The sequence below is a fragment of the Hipposideros armiger genome, unplaced genomic scaffold (assembly GCF_001890085.2).
Source record: "Hipposideros armiger isolate ML-2016 unplaced genomic scaffold, ASM189008v1 scaffold_212, whole genome shotgun sequence".
Lineage (NCBI taxonomy): Eukaryota > Metazoa > Chordata > Mammalia > Chiroptera > Hipposideridae > Hipposideros > Hipposideros armiger.
Window position 1 is genome coordinate 812,040 of NW_017731562.1, and position 27,808 is coordinate 839,847.

At 34.9% G+C, this 27,808-nt stretch overlaps 1 protein-coding gene across 1 annotated transcript in view; it reads left to right on the forward strand.

Moving 5' to 3' along the window:
• AGPS (alkylglycerone phosphate synthase) overlaps nucleotides 1-27,808 on the forward strand; it is a 124,927-nt gene that overhangs the window by 29,980 nt on the left and 67,139 nt on the right. Inside the window, exons 4-10 of the mRNA XM_019654018.1 lie at nucleotides 2,890-3,010; nucleotides 3,105-3,179; nucleotides 7,597-7,668; nucleotides 9,211-9,290; nucleotides 12,914-12,994; nucleotides 24,145-24,270; nucleotides 26,432-26,540. Coding sequence (XP_019509563.1) covers nucleotides 2,890-3,010; nucleotides 3,105-3,179; nucleotides 7,597-7,668; nucleotides 9,211-9,290; nucleotides 12,914-12,994; nucleotides 24,145-24,270; nucleotides 26,432-26,540 — 664 coding nt within the window. The remainder of the gene's footprint in view (nucleotides 1-2,889; nucleotides 3,011-3,104; nucleotides 3,180-7,596; nucleotides 7,669-9,210; nucleotides 9,291-12,913; nucleotides 12,995-24,144; nucleotides 24,271-26,431; nucleotides 26,541-27,808) is intronic.

Sequence of the window (27,808 nt, forward strand, 5' to 3'; positions counted from 1 at the left end):
ACCATTTCATGTGGAAGTCGAACCAGCAACCTTGTTGTTAAGAGTGCATGCTCTATCCACTGAGCCATCTGGGCGGCAGCTCAGCTCAAGGTGCCGAGTTCAGTCTTAGTTGTGGGTGGGCGTAGCCCACCATCGAACAGGCAATCTTGTTGGTACACCAGCTGAGCCATCCTGCCACCTGTTGGCAGCTCAGCAACACCTCAGCTTGGGCGCAGCATCACTGGCCCATGTGGGAATTGAACCGGCAGCCCTGTTGCTCAGAGCTCGTGCTCTTTTTTTTTTTTTTAAAAGATTTTTTTTTTAATTGAGGAATTGGGGGGATAGGAACAGTGCTGGGGAGTTGGAGGAAGGGGAACAGACAAGTTGTTGTCCTTTTGTTCTTCAGTCTAGTTGTGGAGGACGTTGCTTCACTGGCCCAAGTTGGCACCATCATTGCACTCTTCCCGGGCGAGGCAGATCAGTCGCCGGCTTCTGGACGGCCGCTCACTGCGGCTGCTGGCCGCTCACGCTGGCTGCTGGCTACACACGGTAGCCCATGGCAACCCACTGCCACAGGGGCTGCAGCCTATGCCGTCACTGGCGACTCACAGCAGCCCAGCTCCAGGTTGAGCTATTGTTCAGCATCTTAGCTGTAGAGGGCAGTGTCACTGGCCCTCATATGTGGGATCCGAACCGGGGCCCTCTGGCGTCCCAAGCCAGTTCTTAACCATCGTACCACTCGGCCAGCCCCAGAGCTTGCACTCTTAAGCCAACTGTTAACCAACTGAGCCACTCGGCCGGCCCTGTAATGATTTTTTTATTTATTATTATTGTTCGCTATGGCATGTCCCTGTAACTGGATGTAAGTTCCATAAGTACAGGGTCCATGGCTAACACTATATTCTCCACTATATCCAACATGTTATTAAAGACTGTAGGTATTCAGTGAGTACTTGTTTGGTTTATTTATAAATCCACAGCTACATTTTACTCTAGTAATTAAGTTAGGCTAAACAACTAATTCCTGTACCCCTGAAACTAAATGCTTTTAATATTTTTTGAAAGATCCCTTTTTTCTTCTTAATTCTCTCTTGACTATTTGTAATTATTTTTTGACATTGATGCAATCTACATACCATATTCAGAAATTTCACCAGTTTTTTTTGGTTTTTAAGATTTTATTGGGGAATTGGGGAAGGGGAGCAGCCAAGTTGTTGTCTTTCAGCCTTAGTTGTGGAGGGCGCAGCTAGCTCAGCTCCAAATCCAGTCACCATCTGACCGCCCATAGGCAGCTCGTAGCCGCTCAGCTCAAGGTGCTGTGTTCAAACTTAGTCGTGGGTGGGCGTAGTCCACCATCCCATGCGGGAGTCAAACTGGCAACCTTTTTAGGAGCACGTGCTCTCACTAGCTGAGCTATCCTGCCACCTGTTGGCAGCTCAGTGGCACCTCAACTTGGACGCAGCTCACTGGCCCATGTGGGAATCGAACCAGCAACCCTGTAGCTCAGAGCTCATGCTCTTAACCATCTGAGCCACTCGGCCGGCCCCAAATTTCACTAATTTTAAATGCACATCCTTTTTTCTCTTTTTGAGCCCTTTACAATTTTCAATTATTTAACAAAATAGTAATCTGTATGTTTTGTTGGGGTTCTTTTGGTCATTTCCTTCCACTATTCTGTAGGGTAGATTCCATGAGGTCAAGATTTTTTTTTCCTGTTTAATTCACCACTGTCTCTCTAGAGCCTAGAACAATGCCTGGCTTATACTATGCACTAAATAAATACTTATTATATAAATATATAATAATCTGAAGGCAATTGGCTCCAAGACCCCCCACAGACACCAGAATCTGTGGGTGCTCAAGTCTTTTATATAAAATGGTGTATATGTTTCCCTGTAACCTATTTTTGCATATAAGCTACAACAGGGTGTACCTGCCCATCACTTCACATTTATGGATTCAGCATAGTGCTTGGCATATGGCAAATTCAAGTTTTGCTTTTTTAGAACTTTCTGGGATTTTTCTTTTTTTTTTTCAATCCATCGATTGAACCTGTGGATGTGAAACCCACAGATACAGAGGGACAACTGTCATTGAATATTAAATACAGATCCTTAATATACTAAAAGGCTGTGTAAATATCATATATTTTTCTTTACATATTTATTTTTTCAAGTAGTATATAATGTTTTTTTTTAACAGATTTTTTTTATAGCAGCCATTTATAGATCTCTTCCTATATGCTAGGTGATATTAGGAGCTTTTCACAAAAATTGTCACATTTAACCTTCCTTTCTTTTTGGCAGCTGTATAAATTTGGTGGACAGAAGTTGAGTGACTTACCCAGTGTAACATAGCTTTAAATTTGAAGATTTATTTTTCAAGTTACCTTTTAGCTGAAATTAAGTATCGAGTTTATAATTATGTTGTGAGTTTTAAAGCAGTGCTATAAAATGGGTTTATTACTTATATTCTGAGACCTTTTGCTGTTCATTTAAAAGTAGTAATTGGAGAATAGGAAATGATACATTTTATCTACAGGTGAAAATGTAGATAATGCAAAAGCCAAGTAGCTTTCCCCCAGTTTCCTGAATCTAAAATTGAAGATTGGAGCCTTTGCTGTCTTCCTTGTTCTTGACTGCAGCGTTTAGAAATAAGAAAAAGGTGGGCTATAGATGCAAAAGAGGAAAACGTAAGACTTCTCTAACTTATGTTACAGAAATTGATTAACTAGACCATTTGTAATTTACTATCACAAAGTTGGTTTCCATGTGTATTGTTGGGTATTTTTCTATGCTTCCATCTTAGTTTGAATATAAAAATATTTTACATTTTATAGTCACTCTCCCTAACAGAGGTATTCAAAATATTTTCTAGAAATGAGTCAAAGAACCCAATTTTATTTTCTAGGCATCCTTAAATCCTAATGATACACCTCCTTCTATTGTAAATGAAGATTTTCTTCATGAGCTTAAAGAAACTAATATTTCATATTCACAAGAAGCAGATGATCGAGTATTTAGAGCTCATGGTAAGCAATTTTATATAAATGGTATTTATTTTTAATTTTAAAATTTCATGTAATTTAAGATGTTTTTGCATTTTCTTTTTGAAACCAAAAACAGGTCATTGTCTTCATGAGATATTTTTGCTCAGGGAAGGAATATTTCAACGAATTCCTGATATAGTTTTATGGCCAAGTAAGTTCTTTTTTTCTTTGTATACTTAATTTAATGTTGTTAAATTAAGTAAATTAATCGTCAAATTAAGTAAACGACTGTTAAATTTAGTATTGGAAATATGTAGTTTTCAACATGAGTTATAAAAAATATAGGTAGCTGTATTTTTAAACAGTTTTGCTAAGTTATATAATTCTTTCTTGATCTGATCATCCTGAACTGTTGATTTTAACGATTGATTTTGTTATTGATAATTAAGTCTTAATTTTAAATAAATAAATATCGGGAAGTCAGTAGAAAAATGTATTTTTGGTTAATTTGATGCTTAATGAATTTAGTATCTGATATATTCAGCTCTTTAAAATAATTGCAATAGGAAAGTAATAATAGTAATTTGTTGATAGCAGCTTGTGGGCTAAAAAAGCATGATGTTCAGATAGCGAAACAAGTTGTTTAATATGCATATTGTCTTCCATATAAATAAATTTTGAGAAATTAACTTCATTTAGGGATTTGGCTTGAGGTAGAGGATGGATGAGTTTTCTGTTGTTATTTTGCTTTGCTGATGCTCTATATTTACATATATTTATATATATATGGTCTATATATCTGTATATCTCTATAGTCTTTATAGCTTTATATTTATTACTCATCTCTTCTATCAGAAAATTTAAAGCAGAACAGGTATATCATTCCTTATTGTCCATAATTACCTTTTTAAAAAGTTTCATTGATCTTCTGATCCTTTTTCCTCTTCAGATTCTATAAAAGGAGTATATAGTGTATTTTGTTTTTCAAAAAATTGGCTCATTCATGGATTCAATTCTTAGATGAAATCCTTCTACTTTGCAGCGATTACCTGAGGGAAAATACTTTAATATGGGGGTAGGAGGGAGGTGACATACCTAGGAGGAAAATCCAAGAGCATATGTAGCTGAGATGAAATTACTTTCCTGATACTTGTGATGTATATTTTTTCTGTGTATTTGGAATAGTGTGAAGGAAGCCTTTTGTCTCTGTTAGTCTAGTATAGAAATTTAGCAGTTCCTGAAAAAGAAAAGAAAAGATACACTGAAAAAGAAGAAATGCTTTTGTTTCACTTGCCTGTTTTTTAGTAGTTTTAGGCTACTTCTCTACCAAAATTTAGAGAAGGTTAATTCCATATTTTACTGAAAAAAAAAAAGAAAGCAAAATTTATCAATTTTCATTTCCCATAGGAAACCTAATAGGCTATTCTTTCCTATATCTTGAGTAGAATTTTCAACTGTGTCCATTAGGTATTTTATTTGTGTCTTTGAATATTCAAATGCTAAGAGAATTACCATAATGGGAATATATGTCTTACTTTAAGAAATCCAAATGTTTTTGAAAATTCAGATTTTGGAAACATATGGAGTTAGCCAATTGTTGAACAAAAGTTTCTTTTCTTTTCTTTTTTTTTTTTAAGATTTTTTTATTGGGGAATTGGGGGATGCGAACAGTGCTGGGGAATTGGGGGAAGGGGAACAGACAAGTTGCTGTCGTTTTGTTCTTCAGTCTAGTTGTGGAGGACGTTGTTTCACTGGCCCAAGTTGGCACCATCATTGCACTCTTCCCGGGCGAGGCAGATCAGTCGCCGGCTTCTGGACGGCGGCTCACTGTGGCTGCTGGCCGCTCACGCTGGCTGCTGGCTACACACAGTAGCCCATGGCAATCCACTGCCACAGGGGCTGCAGCCTACGCCGTCGCCGGCAACTCACAGCAGCCCAGCTCCAGGTTGAGCTGTTGTTCAGCATCTTAGCTGTGGAGGGCAGTGTCACTGGCCCTCATATGTGGGATCCGAACCGGGGCCCTCTGGCGTCCCAAGCCAGCTCTTAACCATTGCGCCACTCGGCCGGCCCGAACAAAAGTTTCTTTATGCTGTAAAATCCTTCTTTCACAAATTTACCCTTCCATTTTTTTCTTTTTCCATTCCATTTTCCAATTGAGGCCCTTGTCAATGCACATCTGAAATTTTGCAATAGCTTTAAAGGTTCTCATGCCTCAAGTTTTTTGTTCCTCCAAGCCTCTCATGCACTCTTGAAAGTTTAATTTTTCTAAAATATTCCCTTTGCCATCTTGTTTCATACCTCAAGAATCTATATGAATAGTGTATTGGTGCCTGAATCAAATTTATAATTTTATTCTGTTGAGCCTTCCAGTATAAGGACTTGATGGAAATTGTTTGTCTCCTAGCAGGCTATCAATTCACTGAAGCCTTTATTTGGCTTTAATGTAAATTTTCTATTAGTGATAAAGTTCAAGGTTTTCTTTGTATGAGGTCAAGTTTTGACATAATGTGGCAATTTGAGACAATGTGTATTACATAGAGTGGAGGTGGCTGTTTGAATAGATATATACCATATACATAATACACACACACGTGTTTAGGAAATCTGTCATTGTGGATGTCTTTAAATCTGGCTGTAACCTGAATCTGATTTCTACATGTTGCTTTAACAGTATGTCTAGGGCTTGTCTAAAAGTAAGAACTTGGAATTTATATAACTTCTCTGATTTAGAGTATTCTTTAAAGCAGTATTTGTCATCATTGTGATCTTTACACAGTGTAGATATCTCTGCTTTTCATTTAGTTTGGACACATAGTTAGCCACTTATACAATATATGTTGTCTGCAGTAAGTATACTTGTAAAACTAAAGTCTTTCACAATAACATTTTAAAAATTATTTTGCATACTAATTTAGTATTTATATATTATTTTCAGTGGTATAAATACCAGAACGTTAGGTCTGTGAAGATATGTGCTAGGTACTGTTCTAGATATTGAGGATAGGCGGTGAACAAAACAAAAATCCCTATTCTCAGTTGTCAGTTTAATTGGGAGGAGACAGAAAAATAAATACATAACGTATTGATTAGTGAGTGATAAGAGCTGTAAAGAAAAATAAGACACAGTAAGAAGATAGCAAAATAGGGTGGGTGGTGGGATGAGGAAGTGCTGTGTCAGATAACATGGCCGAAGGTAGCTTCTGATTAGATGACAGTCCTAGAAATAGTTTTGCCTTGTTAAAGGTTTTTAACAGACATCTTTGGGTATTTTATTTACTATTGAATGAATTAGTATTCATTCTATTTAGTAAAAATTTTGCCACAAAGAGTAAGCTTTGTAACTAATCTGAAAGCTTGAAAATGGATTTTCCTTAAAACTTGGAATAATAAACATAACATAGTCCTAGCTTTAAGGAAACTTGAGAAATGATAATTACAGCTTTTATAGAACAGTATTTTTGTATTCATAAATAGATATTCTTTTGTGTATTTTTCTTTGCATTCTTATTCCTTTTCAAACCCTTAGCAAATAATACTAGATTTTTGCATGGTTTCCTTACCTCCAGTCTTTTGTCCTCCATGCTCTTCCATATTCTGTAAGATTGATCTTTCTAAAATACTCTTAGTGCCCCCCCTTAGTGCCCTCTTGCTAGTCAGATTGAGTCTTAGCACCTCTTGCTTGATATTTAAAGGCTTCCTCAGTTAAAGTTTGTTATTTATATAACCTTTACTCCAAAATAGTTATGGACAATAGAAAGGAATTCATATACAGTATATTATATAATATTTTAAATAATCTGTTTAAAAAATAGAATAAAGAATCATCAATGGATGCAAAAATTAGTGGGTAAAAATGTGATGAGAAACATGATATTTACATAGTCTGAGTATCGCCCTACAAGATACTTATTGATTATAATAATCTTAAGAGTGGAGAAACCCAGCATGATGAAAGGTAACATTACCAGAAGTGAGAGCTGTCTGTCTACATCATGCACCAGATGTAACACACTAAGAAAGGCACAACTTCACTTCTGTGGGATTCCTGCTGAATTGTATAACCTGAATTTAATCATGAGGAAACATCAAACAAACCCAAATCGAGGGACATTTTATGAAATAACTGACTAATTTTCTTCAAAAGTGTCAAAGTCATGAAAGTCAAAGATATACTGGGAAACTATCTCAGATTAAAGAAGACTAAGGAGACATGTTAGCAACATGTAGTGTGTGATCCTGGTCCAGAGAAGAGGATATTAGTGGAACAGTTGGCAAAATTTGAATGAGGTCTATAGATTAGTTAATAGTATTATTAAATCAGTGTCAATTATTTGGTTGTGATAATCGGACTATAGTTATGTGGGATGTTAGTATTTGTGGATGCTAAGTGAAGGAAATTTGTACCATTTTTGCAACTATTTTGTAAGTATGAAATTATTTCAAAATGAAAAGTTGAAAAGATAAATCAGATTTAACAGTGGTTTTAATATAGCTATTTCGTGTGTTAATGGATAAATAAATGAAGGAAAAGTTTAGACACTAAAGAACTTTAAAGACACATATTTTGCAAGGTTAACCAGATTTTATTCACATTCCTGTGATTAATTTATTTTCCCTTTTTTCAACAGCATGTCATGATGATGTAGTTAAGATTGTGAATCTAGCATGCAAATATAACCTTTGTATCATACCAATTGGTGGTAAGTATTGTGCCTTTTGAATTTCAATATGATGTAAATTTGTTCTTTCTGTTTAAAAATATTTGTATTTTAAATATTTGTGCCATCCCACTGAAAACAGATATTCTTGTAATTATGAAAAGGTTATTCTGAAAAGTTGGTTTATGCTGCTCATTTCTGTTTGGAGTAGATCGACCTGAACTGTTTGAGATGTGATGTACCCTTAAAGGCTTCTTGCCCGTATGGGTCCTTGTGGAAACTGTGACTTTAATGCCTAAATAAGAATATGTTCCTGCTACAGTAATTACTTTCTAACCATTATCCTTGTGGAGAGAATATTTTTCAAAGGCTAAATAAACCCAGCATAAACCTTTGAGAAGGAATGCAATGCAGCATAAAAGATCTGATGACCAAATCAATAATATCTTTTCATACTGAAAACTGACATTGTTTTGCATTTTAAGACAAATTTGATCTCTCTTGGTCTTTCATCAACCACATTGTTTTAACAACCACACAAGCCAAAGGAAGGAAATTGCCAGACTGAATTGGCAGTGATGGAATGGAAATAGGACCCCAAGAAATCAGAAGCTCCAGATTCCTTCTGCAGCTGATACTTTCTGTTGAATTCATACAAAAAAAAGGCCCTGTAGTGCTACTTTTAATGAAATATTTTCCTGATTTCAAATGACTGTGGCAAGCAAGTAGTGGTTACTGAGCACAGGCATGTTCTTAACTGACAACCCGTGTTCTCACCTTGTACATTAAGCTGAAACTCATAGATCAGCACCCCCTATAAGTCTTACCTGTATTAAGGTGAGTTTCACGTGTTTTCTGTCCAAAACCTGTGGAAGTACCAGTTAGGGATTTATTCTGACGTATGATGATACAGATATGGTTAAGAACTAAGAACACTGTATTTAGTATTGTTTTCAAGAAATCATTTTTCTTTGACCACAAATGCTAATGGAAAACAGGAGCATATTGTTTAAATACTTCTCTGTATTATTTATTTTACCTTAAAGTCATTTTTTTCAACCAAAGAACATAGAAATCTGGTTTTGAATATCATATAATCTGGGCACTTTTAACTTGTTTATGTTCTAATTTATTAAAGCCTTTTTGTATGAGAATATAAGATATTATTTTAAGTGGTAAATGAATCACAATAATATGGTAGAAAGGAGGTAATGGTGTCTTTAGTTTTATAGGGTGGGTATTTTTTTCTTTTAAGCTATCTTTCCACAGTAATCTTTAGCTTAGAACTTTCCTAATCGTGTTTTTGGAGTTTCACAAATTGCTCGAGACTTCACTTGAGTGTGCCCAGAGGCTGGAGCAATATTCCATTGCTTTTAGCTCCTAATAGTTCTTCATTTTGGCATGCAGCATAAAATAAAGGTGTTTGCTTTTAGTGAGTTAGCATTTACAAATTACATTTTGCAAAGTAGAAATAGGTATTACTTTTTTAGCAGGCCTACCTGTATAGTTTGTATTAGGGATTTGCCCTGGATATGTAACTAAAAATAAAATATTTAAACATAAAGTTGTTTCCTGTTTTGGCAGGAGGAACAAGTGTCTCATATGGCCTGATGTGTCCTGAAGATGAAACAAGAACAATTATTTCTTTGGATACTTCACAAATGGTATATGATCATTTAAGATGTATTTGAATATAGTGTTTGGTTTAAAAAGTGTCTTTCTGGCTCTTTTTTAATTGTAATTACAAAAGGGCATATTGTCCATTTTGTTTTAAGTTAATTTTATCGTTATGTTTTTGCCCTTGTGTTCAGGTCTCCAAAAGCTAATCTAACTCTTGCTCTAAGGTATATATATATCTTGATGGATTCTACCAAATTGACATGTGAAATTGATGATTTGAGAAGAATGGATTGGAATATTGATACAATTCTTGATCTGATTTGTGGCGTTACAAAACAAATAATATTAGTTAAGCATAATTTGAATCACCCAAATTTACTTGTCCCCCAAATTTTTACCAATGCTTTTGCATTTTGCTTGTGGAAGAATAGAGGAGCAAATTTTAATGATAGGATTCGTTTTTTAAGTTTTGGCTCATTGCGGTCCAAGAGTTGGACATTGTGACATACAAGTTTTAATTTGGGTATGAACACAACCTTCATATAGTCAACAGTATTCCTCGTTACATATTCCTCTATTACAAATAAAAGAATTTTTTTGTAACTATTTTATTTGAAATTTTTTCAAACACCAAAGTAGAGAGAATAATATATTCATTCTCTAGATTAAATAATTAACATTTTGCCATATTGGCCTTATCTTTTTTCTGTACTATTTTTAAAGCCAGCCCTAATATACTTTACACCTAGATATTTCTGTGTTATTGTTTTTAGAAAGAACTTTTTCTCACTATATTATTATCACTCCTAGCAAAGTTAGAAGTAAATCCTTCTATCATTTAATATCCAGTCCACGTTGGAATTTTCTAGTTGTCTCAGAATTGTCTTTATTTTACAGTTCATTTGTTCAAATGGGGATTCAGACAAGGCCCATGTTAGCTTTTGGTTGATTCCTTAAGTCTCATTTTATCTGAAGCCCTGCTTTCCTTTTTTGAATGCTACTGACTTGGAGAAACGCGGTTATTTGTAGCCTAGAATATGTCATAATTTGAATTTGCCTGTTGCTTCTTCTTGGTGTAATTTAACTCTTCCTCTAGGCCCTGTTTGTCCTCTAAACCTGAAGTTAGATAGAAAATCTAGGTAGAATCAGGCATAGCTTTTAATATATTTTTAAGCAAGTATATCTCATATATGATGATGTGTTTTTCCATGTCACATGGCATCAGGAGGTACATTATAGCTGTCCACTTTTAGTGTTACTGAAATTGATCTGCAAGTTCAGATAGCGACAGCCTGATTATTCTACTGAAAAGTGACCCATCGATCTTTGTTTTTACCTCAGAGTTTAAGAAAAGGCAGTTTCCTTCGAGGATATCTTAAAAGTAGCCTATTCTGGAATAGGAATGGGAATGTATTTCGATTTCTGGCTCTTTAGCCTACTATGTACAGATTTACCTCTAAATCTGTTACTGAATATGTAAAATGGAGACAGTAATACTGCAGAAGGTTATTGTGAAGATTAAATGAGAGAAGTAAAAGTCTTTACATTGAGTAGAGATTAAAATTCCATGGCAGAATTTTAAATGCCATCTTTTTAACCATTTATTTTGTAGAAAAACCTTACATGTTCACTGCCACATTCAGCTCTCTGAAATATTGTAATGGATGAGTTGTCCTTATAATTGTGATTTGCATTGAAGTCCGTAAGCTATATCTGTGCAGGATACTGCACAGTGTCCTTCTGATATATTATGTGCAAAATATGACAGCAGCTAGTTGTGTCAGTTTTCTACTTAAGTATATATGATAATACTAAGACTTGTCGGCCTTAAAGGTTTTTGTTTTGTTGTTAACTTGTGTAGGGTAGTGTATAGTGTATGTAACAGGGTAGCCAATATATTTTCTTAAGGTTTCTCTGTGAGTGGCCATAGGTGTTTTTTTTCTGTCTCCTTTAATTTCTTTGCTCTACCAAAAATTTGTTTGGACCCCTGGTAGATACAAGGTGTATAATTAGCAAAACTGTGTAGTTGCCTCAAGAACCAGTCTACTGGGGGAGAAGATATATATACACACATATACATATGTATACATATATACATATATATAAATTACTATAATATAAGGTACTATCAGATTACTGAATTTTTTCATTTTACAGTTTAATAATTCCTTTTGCTTAGTTACTATAAGACCAAAAGCCTGATTTTACCATAGTTATATTGAAATTACTATTGTCTTATTTTGAGAGTATAATTATAATGATAGTTTTATATAACATAAAACAAAAAGTACATTTGCATACAGCATCATATTTAATGTTTATCATAGCCCTATGAATTAAGCAGTGAAGTTATTTGTATGTGTTCAAATTTGGAATACAGTTAGGCTGTTACTTTCTTATTATCTACAGCATTTTTTCCTTTTTATTATTAACGAGACTTATCTGCATTACTTATTGCAATGAAATTGAACATATCAAAGTGCAAAGAAAAGTTCTCTGGGACCCAGAAGAAGATTCTATATGTTATCTGACTGGTAAATAGAAGGGGAAAGAAGTCTGCTTTTAATAATACAATGTAATTCATCAAGATTCATATATATGTAAATTAGGTCAAATAAGAATGTTAAAAACACTTTTTTGACAGTTATACATTTGTTAAATTGAGCCAGATGATATTCATTTTCTTTTCAGCTGGAGGCAGGATTGTGCTTTGTCTTCTGCCTGGGTTCTCTGGTCCTATTTTGGATTAAAAGTAAGGCAGGTGTGAGTCACCGGCGACGACGTAGGCTGCAGCCTCTGCTGCAGTGGGTTGCCATGGGCTACCGTGTGTAGCCAGCAGACAGCGTGAGCGGCCAGCAGCCGCAGTGAGCGGCCGTCCAGAAGCCAGCGACTGATCTGCCTCGCCCAGGAAAAGCTCAATGATGGTGCCAATTTGGGCCATGAAGCAACGTCCTCCACAACTAGACTGAAGACCAAAACGACAACAACTTGTCTGTTCCCCTTCCCCAATTCCCCAGCGCTGTTCCCATCCCCCAATTCCCCAATAAAAATCTTAAAAAAAAAAAAAAAAGTAAGGCAGGGATGGGTTGTCCCCCCATTGTTTTGCATTGAAAAACATAGAAAAATACGTCATGAATTTCCCGACGACCCAGTATATTCAAATGTCTTTGCAGGTGTCTTTTTCTAATCTCATGGTGTCCATCTTCTGATATTCCTAAATTAGACATGATTGCTAATTATTAACAGTAGTGCAGATAGTATTTGCAGAATGTCCAAAACTGTGTATGCTGAGCTTTTTGTGTGTAGTACCTCATTTAGTTTTTACAGCAACCCCGTGTGTAGGTATTACTATCCACACTTTACAAATGCGGAAACACTAAGTGTAGACCGTTAAATAATTTGCCTAAGGTAGAGGTAGAGTTTAATTTGAATTAATATCTGAGTACGGACAGAATCTATGTTTTAGATCAACTCCTGTGTAATATACTGCCTTTGTGACTGTGTCTGTCAAGTTGTATAGTCAGGGACAAGTGCAGCTTTCTAGTCTTGGTAACCCTACTTGCTCAATTACTCTCTTGTCACTTGTTGCTTTGAATTAGGAAATTATATTTCTTGAGAAAATGTTAATAGTTCATGGAGATGAAACTTTTTTCTTCCTTTGCAACAGAATCGGATCATCTGGGTTGATGAGAACAATCTGACAGCTCATGTAGAGGCTGGTATAACAGGACAAGAGTTGGAAAGACAGGTATGTTATTTCTTTAATTAAGATTTTCAAAACTGCTATGTGTCTACTCAGTGAATGAAATACCTTTTACGACACGTTCGCTGAATGAGTTTGTTCAGTTTCTGTTGTGGGTCAGGTATTGTGCTAGATGCTGAGGACACAATAATGAATAAGACACCATCCCCTACCCTTGCATAGCTTATGTTATATTACGACAGCAAGTGAGGTGAATAGACAATTACGATTCAGAGTGAGAATTGCTAGGAGAAGGCTAAATGGGGGTGTTGTGACTCATCAAAAGGGGTTAGGAGGAAAGGAGTTAGATAAAGAAGGTATTACAGAGAACACAGCATTTTAAATGAGACGTCAGGATGAGTGAGTCAGAAAAAAGGAGATAGGAGGGGAAAACAATCCATTTAGAAAGTAGTACATGCAGAAGCTTTAAAGGCAACTGTTGCTTTGGGGGCCTGGGGCCTGCAGAGAGCTGAAGTGGGTGAGGTCTAGTGTGTGTATATGGGAAAACACACATTCTTGGTGTTGGTATATTGGGAGGGTGTATGTATAGCAGTGGTAAAGGATGAAGACAGGAAAACATGAGATCAGATCATAAAGGGCCTTATAAAGCCCCTTTTAGAAGTTTGAAGTTTATCTTTGTAGTTAGTTCTGGCTACTGTGTGGAGGATGGATTGGGTACATTAAGTGTAGGTTAAGAGGGTGCTGCAATGATTTAGGCAGTTGCTGACAGTGACCTGAAATAAAGTAGTAAGAATGGCGCAAAATGGAACAAATTGGACATAGAATTCTCAGAAGTTGATGATAAATAGTATCAAGTGAGTAGATGTTGATATTTGCTATTTATTGAACTTTTCAATGTTTAATTTCATTGAAAACTGGTCATCTCATATAGTTAGTGACACTCTTGGAGTCCTCATACACTCTTTTTGGAATTCAAATGCATTTTTGGAAAACTGTAGGTTTCCTTCCTGGATTCTAAGCAGGTAATTATTAAAATGTATTGGTTCCTTCAACCTCCTCAAACATGTTTAAGATGACTGTAACTCAGCCTTTCTAAACAAAAATTAGAATGTCCAGTTTGTTGGTGATGTACTTACTACTTTGTTCAACTTGGGTTACAGAGACCTTTCCCTCTTTTTAACAGGACACTAAAGGATGTGTGACATGCTTGTTGATCTTATTTTTATTTTTTTCCTTTTTTCTTGGTAAGGAGTTGAATGAAGTTCGTATGCCAGTGAACAATTCTAGATGAAAGGCTTTGAAAAAAGTTATTAAACCGTTTATTGTCTTTATTTTTTATTTAATGCAGTAAGATACAGAGAACTGGAATAAAATTGAACATATTTGTTGAGGCAGTGTTAAAGATCTTCAATAAGACAAGATTTTATATAAGTCAAGGTAATTAGATTTGTTAATTATTATAGTTTATAATGAACTTCAGTGGGCAGAATAATAGTATTTAATGGAAAAAAAAAACTATAAAAAGTCCTGTATTAGCCTTTCAATATGCCTGAATGAGGCAGTCTCAATATAGCAATTTTTTTAAACAAAAGATGGCCTTTCATGTCTCCAATTTATATCCTTTATTATAGTGTTTGATGTAGTATTTTAACCTTTCCGAGTTTTCTTATTCTTTTTTTAAAAGGTTAGAATTAAAATTCAAGGAACGTATTTCCTTGAAATTTAAATGACATTTGCCTAGAGTAGGAACTTGATGTTTTACCTACTAGTTCATTTCTTTAAATGTCAATACAGAACTTTCTTTTTTGCCTCTAGTAGACTATAATATAGTTTCTACATCTGTTTGATCCCAGTTCAAGTTCTTCCTCATTAAACTTCTGTGTCCGTCAGTTTCTATGTCAGCTGAAGTAACCAGTTTAAAATGTCCCCCTTTTTTCCTGCTAGAAGTTTTAAAATGACACAAATATAGTACTTGGGTAGCACTGATTTTAATCTTTTTTGACTTGTTGATTACATTGGTTGTAATGTATATAAATGTTACTAATATGTCAATGAATGGATTTTGGGAATTTGTTTCTAGGTTTATTAAATCTTTGACTACTTTGTTTTATTAGTTAATAGTCTGGGGATGTGTGACCTATGTTTTTTCCCACCTAGGGACTCATTTTCCTATACCTTAACTTCTTCATCTATAAGATGGAGATAATTCCTACTTCATAAGGCTTTTTGTTAGGATAAGTTAATATAAAGTACTTAGAACTTATATCATTCCACTAATTTTTATTAAGCACTATCTGCTTCATTCAAGCACAGCTGACTTTAAGTATTCTTTCTGCATGCCAGAGACTACCAAATTTATATCATCATCTCAGACTTCTTTTCTGAACTCTAAGCTTGTATGTCCTGTTGCCTAGTTGATATTTGAACTTGCATATCTAATACACATTTTCGGCAAAATGTCTAAGTAAAGCCAACATTTTGAATATTGAATTTCCATTTTCTCCACAGTTGGATTATTTTGTAGTCTTCTCATCTCATTTTTGGAAATTCAGTTCTTTTGGGCAGCTTGGGCTAAAATCCTTAGGGTCATTTGTTTTTGTTTTGTTTTATAATAGTTTCATTGAGGTATAATTATCATACAATAAATTGCACTCATTTAAAATGTACAACTTGATACATTTTGATATATGAATACAACCATGAAACCATCACCACAATCAAGATAATGAACACATGCACCAACCCCAGAAGTTTCCTCTTAACTCTTTATATAATTCTCTCCAGCCCTCCCTTATCCTGTCCCTGGCAGGCAGTGATCTGTTTTCTGTCACTGTAGATTTGTTTAAATGTCCTACAATTTTAGTCTCAGAGACACAGAGGAAAAACTGATGATTACTAGATGGGACGGGGGTGGGGATGAGGGAGAAGGGGAAGGGACAAGACAACATAAATTGGCAACTACAATATGGCCTCAGAGAGAGAAAAGACAGTCTGGGGAATATAATCAATAATGTTGTAAATATTTTTTAGGGGGCCAGATGGACTCATGTCTTGTTAGGGAGACCACTTCATAGACAGTGTAGAGGCCTGACCACCGCACTGTATTTCTGAAACTGATGTTGAATAATATTGTATGTCAACTATAATTATATATACATATAGTCACGGGATGTGGAGTAGAGTGTAAGAATGGAGTCAGTGGAATTGTAATAGATATGTATGATATCGGGGGTGGCAGGGCAGTGAATGATGGGAGGGGGATTGTCACTTTGTGCATTGTTTTGTACACTTGAAACTAATAATAAATAAATAAATGTCCTACAATTTTATTAAAATCTAATCATGTACTTTTTTAGGGGTGTGAGGGTATGGCTTCTTTCACTAGGCATAATAATTTTGAGATTCACCTATATTGTTGCATGTATCAGTAGTTCATTTCTTTTTATTGCTCAGTAGTATTCCATTGTATTGCTATACCACTGTTTGTTTATCCATTCACTCGTTGTTGAACACTTGGATTACTTCCAGTTTTGGGTTATTACAATAAAGCTACTGGGAACATTCGTGTGCAGGTCCTTGTATGGACATATACTTTCATTTCTCTTGGGTAAATACCTAGAAATTAAATGGCTAAATCAAATGGTAGGTATATGTTTACCTGTTTGAAAAACTACCAAACGTTTTCCCAGACTGACTGCATCATATTATATTCCCACTAGCACTGTGTAAGAGTTCAGCTTTCTGTAAAACCCCACCAATACTTGTTATTGTTAATCTTTTAAATGTTAGTCTTTCTGTAGATGTGTTATGGTATCTCATTGTGACTTTCATTTGCATTTCACTAATGATTTCTGATGTTGAACATCTTTTCAAGTGCTATTTGCCATCCATATATCTTCTTTGGTGAAGCGTCTTTATGTTGTTTGTCCAAATTGTAAATTGGCTTATTTGTTTTCTTACTATTGAGTTTTGAGAGGTTTTGGTTTTTTTTTGAAGATTTTTATTGGGGAATTTGGGGGATGGGAATAATGCTGGGGAATTGGGGGAAGGGGAACAGACAAGTTGCTGTCCTTTTGTTCTTCAGTCTAGTTGTGGAGGATGTTGCTTCACTGGCCCAAGTTGGCACCATCATTGCGCTCTTCCCGGGCGAGGCAGATCAGTCACCGGCTTCTGGATGGCCGCTCACTGCGGCTGCTGGCCACTCACGCTGGCTGCTGGCTACATATGGTAGCCCATGGCAACCCACTGCCACAGGGGCTGCAGCCTACGCCATTGCCGGCGACTCAGGGCAGCCCAGCTCCAGGTTGAGCTGTTATTCAGCATCTTAGCTGTGGAGGGCAGTGTCACTGGCCCTCATTTGTGGGATCCGAACCGGGGCCCTCTGGCGTTGCAAGCCAGTTCTTAACCATTGCGCCACTCGGCTGGCCCTGAGAGTTTTTTAAAAACTATATTATGGGTATAAGTCCTATTTCAGATATATGCTTTGCAGATATTTTTCCCAGTTTGTGGTTTGTCTCTTCATCCTCTTAACAGAGTCTTTTGAAGGGTAAATGTTTATAATTTTGATGAAGTCCAATGTATTAATTTACATAACATTCTACTGCTGTCATATCTAGAAACCTTTGCTTAACCTAGGGTTACAAAACGGATTTTCTCCCATTTAAGTTTTATAGTTTTTAGTTTGCATTCAAGCCTCTGATGAGTTTTTTAATTGAATATATTTGACATGTGCTGTGAATTTGAGTTGTACAATGTGTTAATTTGATGCATTTATATATTATGGTTGTCATTATAACAATATTTGGCACCTCTATCACATTCCATATTGTCCCTTCTTTTTAGTGGTTGGAATAATTAAATTTTAGTCTTTTAGCACATTTATGATTGTAGTGCAATATTATTGTCTATATTCACTATACTGTGATTAGATCTCTATAGGTTATTTACTACTCATTGCAAGATTGTAACCTTAACATCAGTCTTATGTCTCTATGCTCCATCCCCTGATAACCACCATTTTACTCTGTGGTTTTTACAAGTTTGACTTAATAGATTCCACATATGAGTGATATCTTACAGTACTTGTCTTTTTCTGTTTTATCTCACTTAGTGTAACATGCTCAAGGTTCATTCATGCTGTCATATATGGCAAGATATCCTCCTTTCTCATGACTGAATAATATTCCTGTGTGGTGTGTGTGTGTGTGTAATCACATTTTTTTTTTTTAAGCTGAACCGTCCTGCCACCTGTTGGCAGCTCAGCGGCTGCTCGGCTCAGGCTGGGCATCGAACCGCTGTTGCTCAGAACTCAAACTTGAGCAAGCTCTTAACCGACTGAGCCACTCGGCCGGCCCTAATCACATCTTTTTTATTCATTCATCCATTGATGGGCATTTAGTTTCTTTTCATATAATGAGTTTTGGAGATTTTTGAGTTAATGTTTGTTTCTTTTTGTGTGTGCGTGCATATGGATAGCCTGTTATTCTAGCACCATTTGTTGAGAAGTGTGTCTTTTTTTTTTTATTGTTTCAGGTGTACAGAACAATGCAATAGTTATCCTTTTCACCCGCACAAAGTAACAACCCCCCTCTCCTCATCTATTGCCCTCCCCCCCATATCATGCTTATCTATTACAATTCCATTGACTCCATTCCCACTCTCTACTCCATGTCCCGTGACTATATGTATATATAATTATAGTTGAGAAGTGTGTCTTTTCTTCACTGAACTGATTTTGCGCCATCATAAAAAAAGTCTGTTGTCCATATGTGTTTGTATTTAGTTCTGCACCCTATGTTGTTCCAGTGATCAATATTGCCTGTTCTTATGCCAGTACCATACTATTTGGATTATTGTTGCTTTATCATAAATCTTCTTCATAGTTGTTTCGGCAATTCTAGGTTCTTTGCATTTCGATATGCAGTTTATAATCAGCTGGTCAATATCTGGAAAAAAAAAAAAAAAGAAAGCCTGTTGGGATTTTGATTGGAATTGCATCGATTCTATACATCAGTTTGGGGAGAACTGACATCTTAATGATGTTGATTCTTCTGACTCATGAAGATGGACTATCTCTAGTTTTTTGTTTGTTTGTTATTAGGTATGTAATTTCTCTCTGCAGTATCTTTTGGTTTTCAGTGTATAGATCTTTCATATTTTTAAAATCAGATTTGTCTCTTAACCATTACATATATATGTATATATGTATATATATATATGTATATATGTATATATGTGTATATATGTATATATGTGTATATATATGTGTATATATGTATACATATATGTATATATATGGTACTACAGTAAATGGTATTTTAAAAAGTTTTCAATTTCTGAGTGTTCTTTATTATTATATAGGAATACAATTGATTTTTGTATAGAGATCTTATATCTAGCAACCTTGCTAAATTCACTAACAAGTTCTAAAAATTTTCTTGTAGCTCTCATTAGATTTTTTACATATGTGATCATGTCCTTTGTGAGTCAAGACAATTTACTCCTTCCTTTCCAATCTGTATGCCTTTATGTTTTTTTTACTCGCCTGATTGCACTGGATATAGTACCTCTAATACAATGTTGTAAGAAGTGAAAGAAAACATCATTGTCTTGTTTCTGATTTAGGAGAAATGCATTCAGTTCTTTACTGTTAATTCTGATGCTAACTATAAGGTTTTTTAATAGATGCCCTTTATTAAGTTGAGGAAGTTCCTTCTATTTTAGTTTTATGGAGTTTTTATTAGGAATGGATGTTGGATTTTCTTAAATGCTTTTTATGTCTTAAAGTGGGAAATGGGGTAATTTATGATTTTTCTTTTCTAATACAGGTTTTCAGTACTATAAATTTCTCCTAACTGCTGCTTTTGTGGTATCCTATAAATGTTGATATGTCCATTTTCATTCATTTCAAAATATTTCTACATCCCTTTTGATTTTTCTCTTTGACCCATGGGTACTTACAAATAATTATAGTTTCCAGTGATTGGGGAATATTTCCATCATTCTGTTACTGATTCTGTATGTTCAGAAAACATACTTTATATGATTGAATTCTTTCAAATTAATTGATAGTCGTTTTATGGCTCCCAGTATGGTCTATCTTGTAATGTTCATGTACAGTTGAAAAGTGTGTGTCTTCTGCTGTAAATGTCTATTAGGTGAAATTGATTTACAGTGTTGTTCAGGCCTTTGATACTTTTTCTTATTTTCTTTCTACTTGTACTATCAATTATTGAGAGGGGGAATTAAAAGATGCAACTATCATTTAGATCTGTTTTTTTCTTGCAGTTCTATGAGTTTTTATTTTATATATTTTAAAGCTCTATTATTAGGGGAATAAATGCTTAAGATTATTATATCTTTTTGATTAATGAACCATTTTATCATTATGAACTGACCTTTTTTCTTCTTGATAATATTCTTTGGTCTGAGATCTAGTTCATCTGATAGTAAAACAGCTGTTCCAGTTTTCTTTTGATTATTGTTAGCATGGTGTATCTTCCTTTTTTTCATTCTTTTAACTACTTTGTGTCTTTTTTTTCTTTTAAAGATTTTTATTGGGGAATTGCGGGGATGGGAACAGTGCTGGGGAATTGAGGGAAGGGGAACAGACAAGTTGCTTTTGTTTTGTTCTTCAGTCTAGTTGTGGAGGACGTTGCTTCTCTGGCCCAAGTTGGCACCAACATTGCACTCTTCCTGGGCGAGGCAGATCAAGTCGCCGGCTTCTGGACGGCCGCTCACTGCGACTGTTGGCTGCTCACGCTGGCTGCTGGCTACATACGGTAGCCCATGGCAACCCACTGCCACAGGGGCTGCAGCATCTTAGCTGTGGAGGGCAGTGTCACTGGCCCTCATATGTGGGATCCGAACCGGGGCCCTCTGGCATCCCAAGCCAGTTCTTAACCATGAACCACTCGACCGGCCCGTGTCTTTTTTTTCTTAATGTAAAGTGCTTTTTTTTGTGAACTGCATAAAATTGGGTCTTTCCTTTGTATCTAACATGACAATCTCCACTTTTTAATTGGGGTGTTTAGACCATTTACCTTCAATGTTGTTTGTTGATATGGTTCAATTTAAATCTGTCATCTTACTTTTTGTTTTCTATATTTCCCATCTGTTTTATTTTTTTTTTGTCCTTTTCCACTTTTACTGCCTTTTTTTGGATTGAATATTTTTTACGATACCATTTTATTGCCTTTGTTTCTTTACTAGCTATAACTTCTTGTTTTGTTACTTTAAGGGTTGTTTTAGGGTTTACAGTATACATCTTTAACTTAAAACAGTTTACCTTCAAGTATAATACAATGCTTCAGAGTTTAGTATAAGAACCTTACAATAGTATTCTTCCCTCTCCCCTTGCCTCCTTTGTGCTATTATTGTCTTACATTCTATTTACATATGCTGTAAAGCCTACAATAGATTATTATTTTTGTTGAACCAGTGAATTGTCTTTTAAAGATATTTAAATAGTAAAAAAAATTTAATATAGTATTTACCCATTTAGTTACCCTTTCTGGTACCCTTAATTCCATCCAATGTTATTTACCAATTGCTTGAAGTACTTCTTTTAACATATCTTTACTGTTGATGAATTCTTTCCTTTTTGTTTGTCTGAAAATGTCTTTATTTCATCTTTAAAAAAAAACAACCAAACTCGTTTTTGTTTTTTGTTTTTTAGGAACAGTTGTAGGTTTACAACAAAAAGGGAGAGGGAGGTTCAAAGATTTCCCATATACCCCCCACATGCGTAGCTTCCCCCATTAACAATATCACTCACCAGAATGGTAGATATTTTACCAACAGTGAACCTGTACTGACACATAATTACTCAAGGTCCATAGTTTATCTTAGAGGTAACTCATGGTGTTGTACATTATATGGGTTTGGACAAATGTATAATGACATGCATCTATCATTATAATATCATACAGAGTATTTTCACTGCCCTAAAATTCTTCTGTGCTCTGCCTGTTCATCTCTCTCCTCCCCCACCCTTGGCAACTATGGATCTTTTTATTATCTTCGTGGTTTTGCCTTTTTTAGAATGTCATCTAGTTAGAATCACAGATGTAGCCATTTCAGGTTGGCTTCTTTCATTTAGTAATACGCATTTAAGGGGTCTCCTTTTCATGGCTGGATAGCTCATTTCTTTTTAGCACTGAGTAATATTCCATTGTCTGGATGTACCACAGTTTATTTATCCACTCACCCACTGATGGATATCTTAGCTGCTTCCACCTTTTGGCAATATATGAATAAAGCTGCTATAAACATCTGTGTGCAGGTTTTTATGTGAACATAAATTTTCAATTTTGAGTAACACCAGGGTGCCCAACTGCTGGATTGTATGTTAAGAGATGTTTAGTTTTGTAGGAAACCACCAAACTGTCTTCCAAAATAGCTGTACCACTTTGCATTCCCACCAGCATTTTATGAGAGTTTCTACTGCTCCACATCCTTGCGAGTATTTGGTGTCTTCAGTGTTCTGGATTTTGGACATTCATGTAGGTGTGTAATGGTATCTCGTTTTAATTTATATTTCCCTGATGACATATGTGGAGCAGCTTTTTATATTATTTGCTATCTTTGATGAGGTGTCTGTTAAGGTCTTTGGCCAATTTTTTAATTGAGTTGTTTTCTTATTCTTGGCTTTAAGAGTTCTTTGTATATTTTGGGTAACAGTACTTTATCAGATGTATCTTTTGCAAATATTTTCTCCTGGTCTGTTCTCTGATCCTTTTATTTTTTTCCTCTGGTTCTGGGCAGTTTCCTCTCCTGTATGTGCTTTTCAGCACTCTGGATGCACTTTCAGAAATAGTTTAAACATGTATTTAATGATTTGCTTCTGTATAGGTAATGTGGAGATTTTTTTCATGAGAATAAGTGAAAACTCCCTCGTCAATGCCTAGCTCATCTAAGTTCCCCATGAATGTCTTTTCTTTTTCTTCTAATTTTAAAAGATTTTAGTGACAGTAGTCTTTTGAGAGTGAATAATATATATTGTTTGGGAGTGTGGGAAATAATGTAATATAGCAGTCTGATAATCTTTATTTTAACCAGTTCAGTCATGTATTTAAGCTACCTACTTGTGGGTGTATTCAATACAATTCAATAATTGTATTGAATATTTAGTGGAAAAATCCTATTATGTAACAATTGATAATTTTTAAACCTTGTTTTCCTAGCAACAAAACTAGAAAAGGTAAATAATTTGCATTGCTTGTGTGCGAAAGCTAACAAATTATATTTAACCTAATAGGCTCTCAATTTTTGGATTACAACTTTCATACCATACTTAAATACATGAATATACAAACCTAGCTGACATATTCTACATCTCTGCATGGCTTACTTGAAAAACAGAAGCAGTTGCCTCACTGATTGACTATCAAATGGTCAACACAGATTGATGGGCTTGAGTGCAGTAGACAGTGGGTATGCAGATGGTGGTGTCTGTACTGTTTGACATGAGATGACTGAGTCTTTAAAATGAGTTCAGTGGAATGGCTTTGGTGTTGTTGCATAAAGGGCATCATTCAACCTCAGGTGCTGTGCAGATGGCAAAGCCCAGCTAATATAGAAAAATGAGAAACAAGTGACTATTTAATGTACAGGAATGCATGATCTGCATCACAAGTACATGGCAGCATTACATGCAGGAAGCCTAACCAGATGGCTGTGCATTAAAACACATGACTCCTTGAGAGAATTAAGCACAGGCAATTTGCTAGGATTTTCTGCAGGCCTGCTGCATATTATATTAGGGTAGGGAGAACAAGAGATTAAGTGCTTTATTTATTGAAAGTGTTTTGGTGAAGTTGGCAGTTATTTAAGCATAATCTGATCTCCATAAGTATTTAAATGGTCTCTTTGTGGGGGAAAAAAAAAAGAAGGGAGGGTAGTTGACTTTAAAAATAAAAAGGATATAAGGAGTACGATTGTCTGGTGAACCTGTGGAAAATTCAGCTGTCTTTTAAGACCACATTTTTCAGCTTTGTAAAGTTTTCCTCTAGGCAAATGCTTAAAAAATATTTTGGACAAGTTATGATAAAAGTATTTCTTTTTTCTATGTAGGTTTTAATGAGTCCAAATTCCAGTGACATATGGGAATTTTAAAGTAGGAAGAGTTAATGTGTTGAGTGCTGTGTGAAATGGGACCATTTTCACTAGTCAAACATTCCATTTTTGTTTTTCAGCTTAAAGAAAGTGGTTATTGTACAGGTCATGAACCAGATTCCCTGGAATTCAGCACTGTGGGAGGATGGGTCTCTACTCGGGCCTCAGGCATGAAGAAGAATATCTACGGCAATATTGAAGACCTGGTAAATGTTTATTAGTTATTGTAAAATAATTGATTAGCATATAGAGATTATTATACAGTGATTAAAGCCTTTAAAAATTGAGTTGGATTGTGGAGTCCTCTAGAAATATACTCCTTTTGATTATGGTAACATCGACTAATAATGGAAGCAGTTGAAAGACACAGCTGTGGTCATTGCTTAAGGGTGCTCCTTTTTAAGTGACTGATACTTAAGCTTTATAGATGTTTCATAGTATCTGACTTTTAAAATATATAAATATTATTTTATAAACCTCATGGAGCCTCAGTCTTCAACTCCAACAAGATTTTAGTCAATTTGTTTAGGTGATCTTGTCATTGCTCCATCTTTTGCCTTAGGAGATTTTATATTTCTGGAAAAAAAAAATTCCATATGGAATTAAGGGGACCGACTGAAAAAGGTTATAGTAAGTGGCGGTATGACCTCTAGTGTTTTATGTGCGCACCATTTTGTTTTAGCTGATCTGGTGCCAATGTTCTGGGAGTTATTGTGAGAACAGTGTAACTATGGGCATCCTGGTGAGGAATTAGGTATCATTTGTTCCATTTGTAGCTTTTCCAGTGATTAGTTGTGTGACCTTGTGCTAATTGGTTCACCTTTCTAAACTTCAGCATTCTCCTATGTAAAATAGAATAATGATAACCACTGCATAGAATTATTATAAGAAGTAAAGGACATAAAATGAAAATTCTGGTAGAGTCCTTGGTGTGCAGTATGTGCTTCATAAATGTTAGTTCCCTTGTCATCAATATTTTGATAACAATTTAAAATAACTTTAATTTATGAGACCATTAAAGGGATGTCCCTAACATTACTCTTAGAGCTATTTAGCTTTGCTTTTCAAGTCTAAAGTTTCAACATTTTCATCAATATCTTCATTGCTAGAAATAGTAAACCTTTAATGAAAATTTTGGTTCTTTATAGTTAACACCCAGTAATTTAACACTTTAGGTGTCTTTGTTATGCACACTTTTTAAATGTTTACATTATCCTGGATCAAGATGTTCATACATTTTTAAGTCTTTTTTTTTTTTTTAAGCTGAGCCATCCTGCCACCTGTTGGCAGCTCAGCTCTGGCTGGGAATCAAACTGCTGTTGCTCAGAGCTCGCACTCTTGAGCTCGCACTTAACCAACTTAGCCACTTGGCCGGCCCCCATTTTTGTCTTTGGATCCTTATAGCTAAATTGCTGTACAGAAATTTTGTGCCGGTTGGCATTCCCGCTAACACTATAAGAATCTTTATTTTATTGGACTCTTTATATTTTGTCTTTTAATTTTTTATTTCTTTAATTGCTAGTGAATGTAAACTTTTAAAATGATCTCATTGGCAATTTCTGTTTTTTACTTTGTACATTGCTTATTGATGTTCTCTGCTCATTTTCTTCAACAGTACCTAGACTGTTTTTATTTATTTGTCCAAAAACCGTTCTAAATATGCTTTGGATTTTTACCTAACCATTTCTGATTCAGACCTCAGGAACTATTCTTGAGTGACCCCTCCCGCAGTATACTTACTTTCTCACCTGTGTGAGACACATCGCACATGTATATCGCACACATATCCCTCTCCCTCTCTTTAGCCCGATTACTGGATCTCCCTCTTCATCCCAATTTTGACCTGATCATAAGTAATACTTTATTCTTTTCACTTTTTCCTACTAAGTGGACATATTAGGTAAGTTGAAGGGAGGGGATAAGGCAAGAAAAAGTTTTTGTCTTAGAATTCTAAGCATCTAGAGCAGTGCTTGATATGAGTAAGAGTGTTTCATAAATATTGTTAAATTAGTGAAAGAATGAACCTATTAAAATACGACCGTTGCGTATTTTTTTCGTCCTTTAGTTTTTTGCCACATGGATAGACTAAATTTGTTTTAAAGAAATGTTTTTCAGTTCTTAAGATGATAAATATACCTAAACCAGTAGGAGTCATAGATTGATTTGACCCTCTTTTAAAGTTTATAAAGTTTATTTTTAGTGCAAGAATTACTAAAAGGTATTAGAATTCTGAAGGGCATCACCATTTATCACTTAACCCAATATTTAAAAAGTAGTGTTTTATATAAATATATATGGATGTGTGTACACACACACAATATTCACTGACAAATGTGTAGAATTTACACCGTGCATTGTATTAAACAGGTGGTTCATATAAAAATGGTAACACCTAGAGGTATAATAGAAAAAAGCTGTCAAGGACCTCGTATGTCAACAGGCCCTGATATCCATCACTTCATCATGGGATCTGAAGGTAAATATAACTGCAAATTTATTATGAAAAAATACAAGTTAGTGACTCAGTTTTGTGAAAATCTGTGATGTTGTGATATCAGATCTTTGAAAGAAAGACATGTTTTATATATTTAAAAGATGGTGATATTTAAAAAGTTTTATTACTTTAATTTAGTACTTCATAAAGTTTTTATTATGAGAACATCTTATTAAACTTCCTCTTACATTTTGCTTTTTTATAGTTTTAGAGACAGCTTGTTTTTTTTTGGTTTTATTTGATTTTTCTTTCAGAGTTTTTAATCAATAGTATTAGGAAAAGTAGTTGTTAGGGTTTAAAACAGTTTGCTTTAACATTTTATACTATAATATCCTTCAATCTTGTCTGAATAATTAGGGGGAAAGGGCTAATGAAGTATTGTTTTATTGTCTTGTCTTTGTATCATTATATCTTTTGTTACTGCTATTTAATTTTTTTAAGAATTGGAATTTAAAATTCTGTTGATTCATATATCTTTTAAAACTTATGTTGGTCTTTTATATTTTTACTGCTTAAGTAGTATCCTTTGCTTAGCTACTTGATGCTGGGTAGATTAGAGTGTAGTTCTTTATTTTATCCAAAATCTTTAATTCCTATACCAATCAGGAAAAAAAACAACAACCTAAAAACAAAGCAAGACAAAACAAAACCTTCCTCTATTTATTTGCAAACTGTTATGGAGGCACTGTGAATTGTATGGTTAAAGTGAACATGGGCTTCTTTTTTAATTCTTAGAATGGTAGTGAGGGATACTCCTTACATTCAGAGAAATAAGGTAAAACAAGGAGGGAGAAAAGTAGCCAACTGTGTCTCTCAGTGACATGCCAGAGGTGACATGCCAGAGGTCAACAACTACTGAGTTGATGACCAGTGGAATAGCTTAGATCTTTTCCGTGATAACCAGTGACAAATCTTTGTTAAGATATTGCCTCATTTTACTCTTTTATTTCTTTTCTGGTCAGTATACTTTTCTATGGAAAAACAGAACAGTTTTAATGAGAAAAATAAAATGTTAAATTCCTTTATATAATACAGTTCACTCATAAATATTATTCTAGAACTTCTTGTACTATTGCATCTTCTAAAAGTTAACTAAAAGAATATAACTTCTTGCCATCAGATGTCAAGTTGAATAACACAACTGATAATTATCAATTATACTATTAATATATATAATTGGAGCCACCCGATAAATGTAAATTATCTTTTCAAGTAAACACATCAAACATTTTATCCCATTGATTACAATT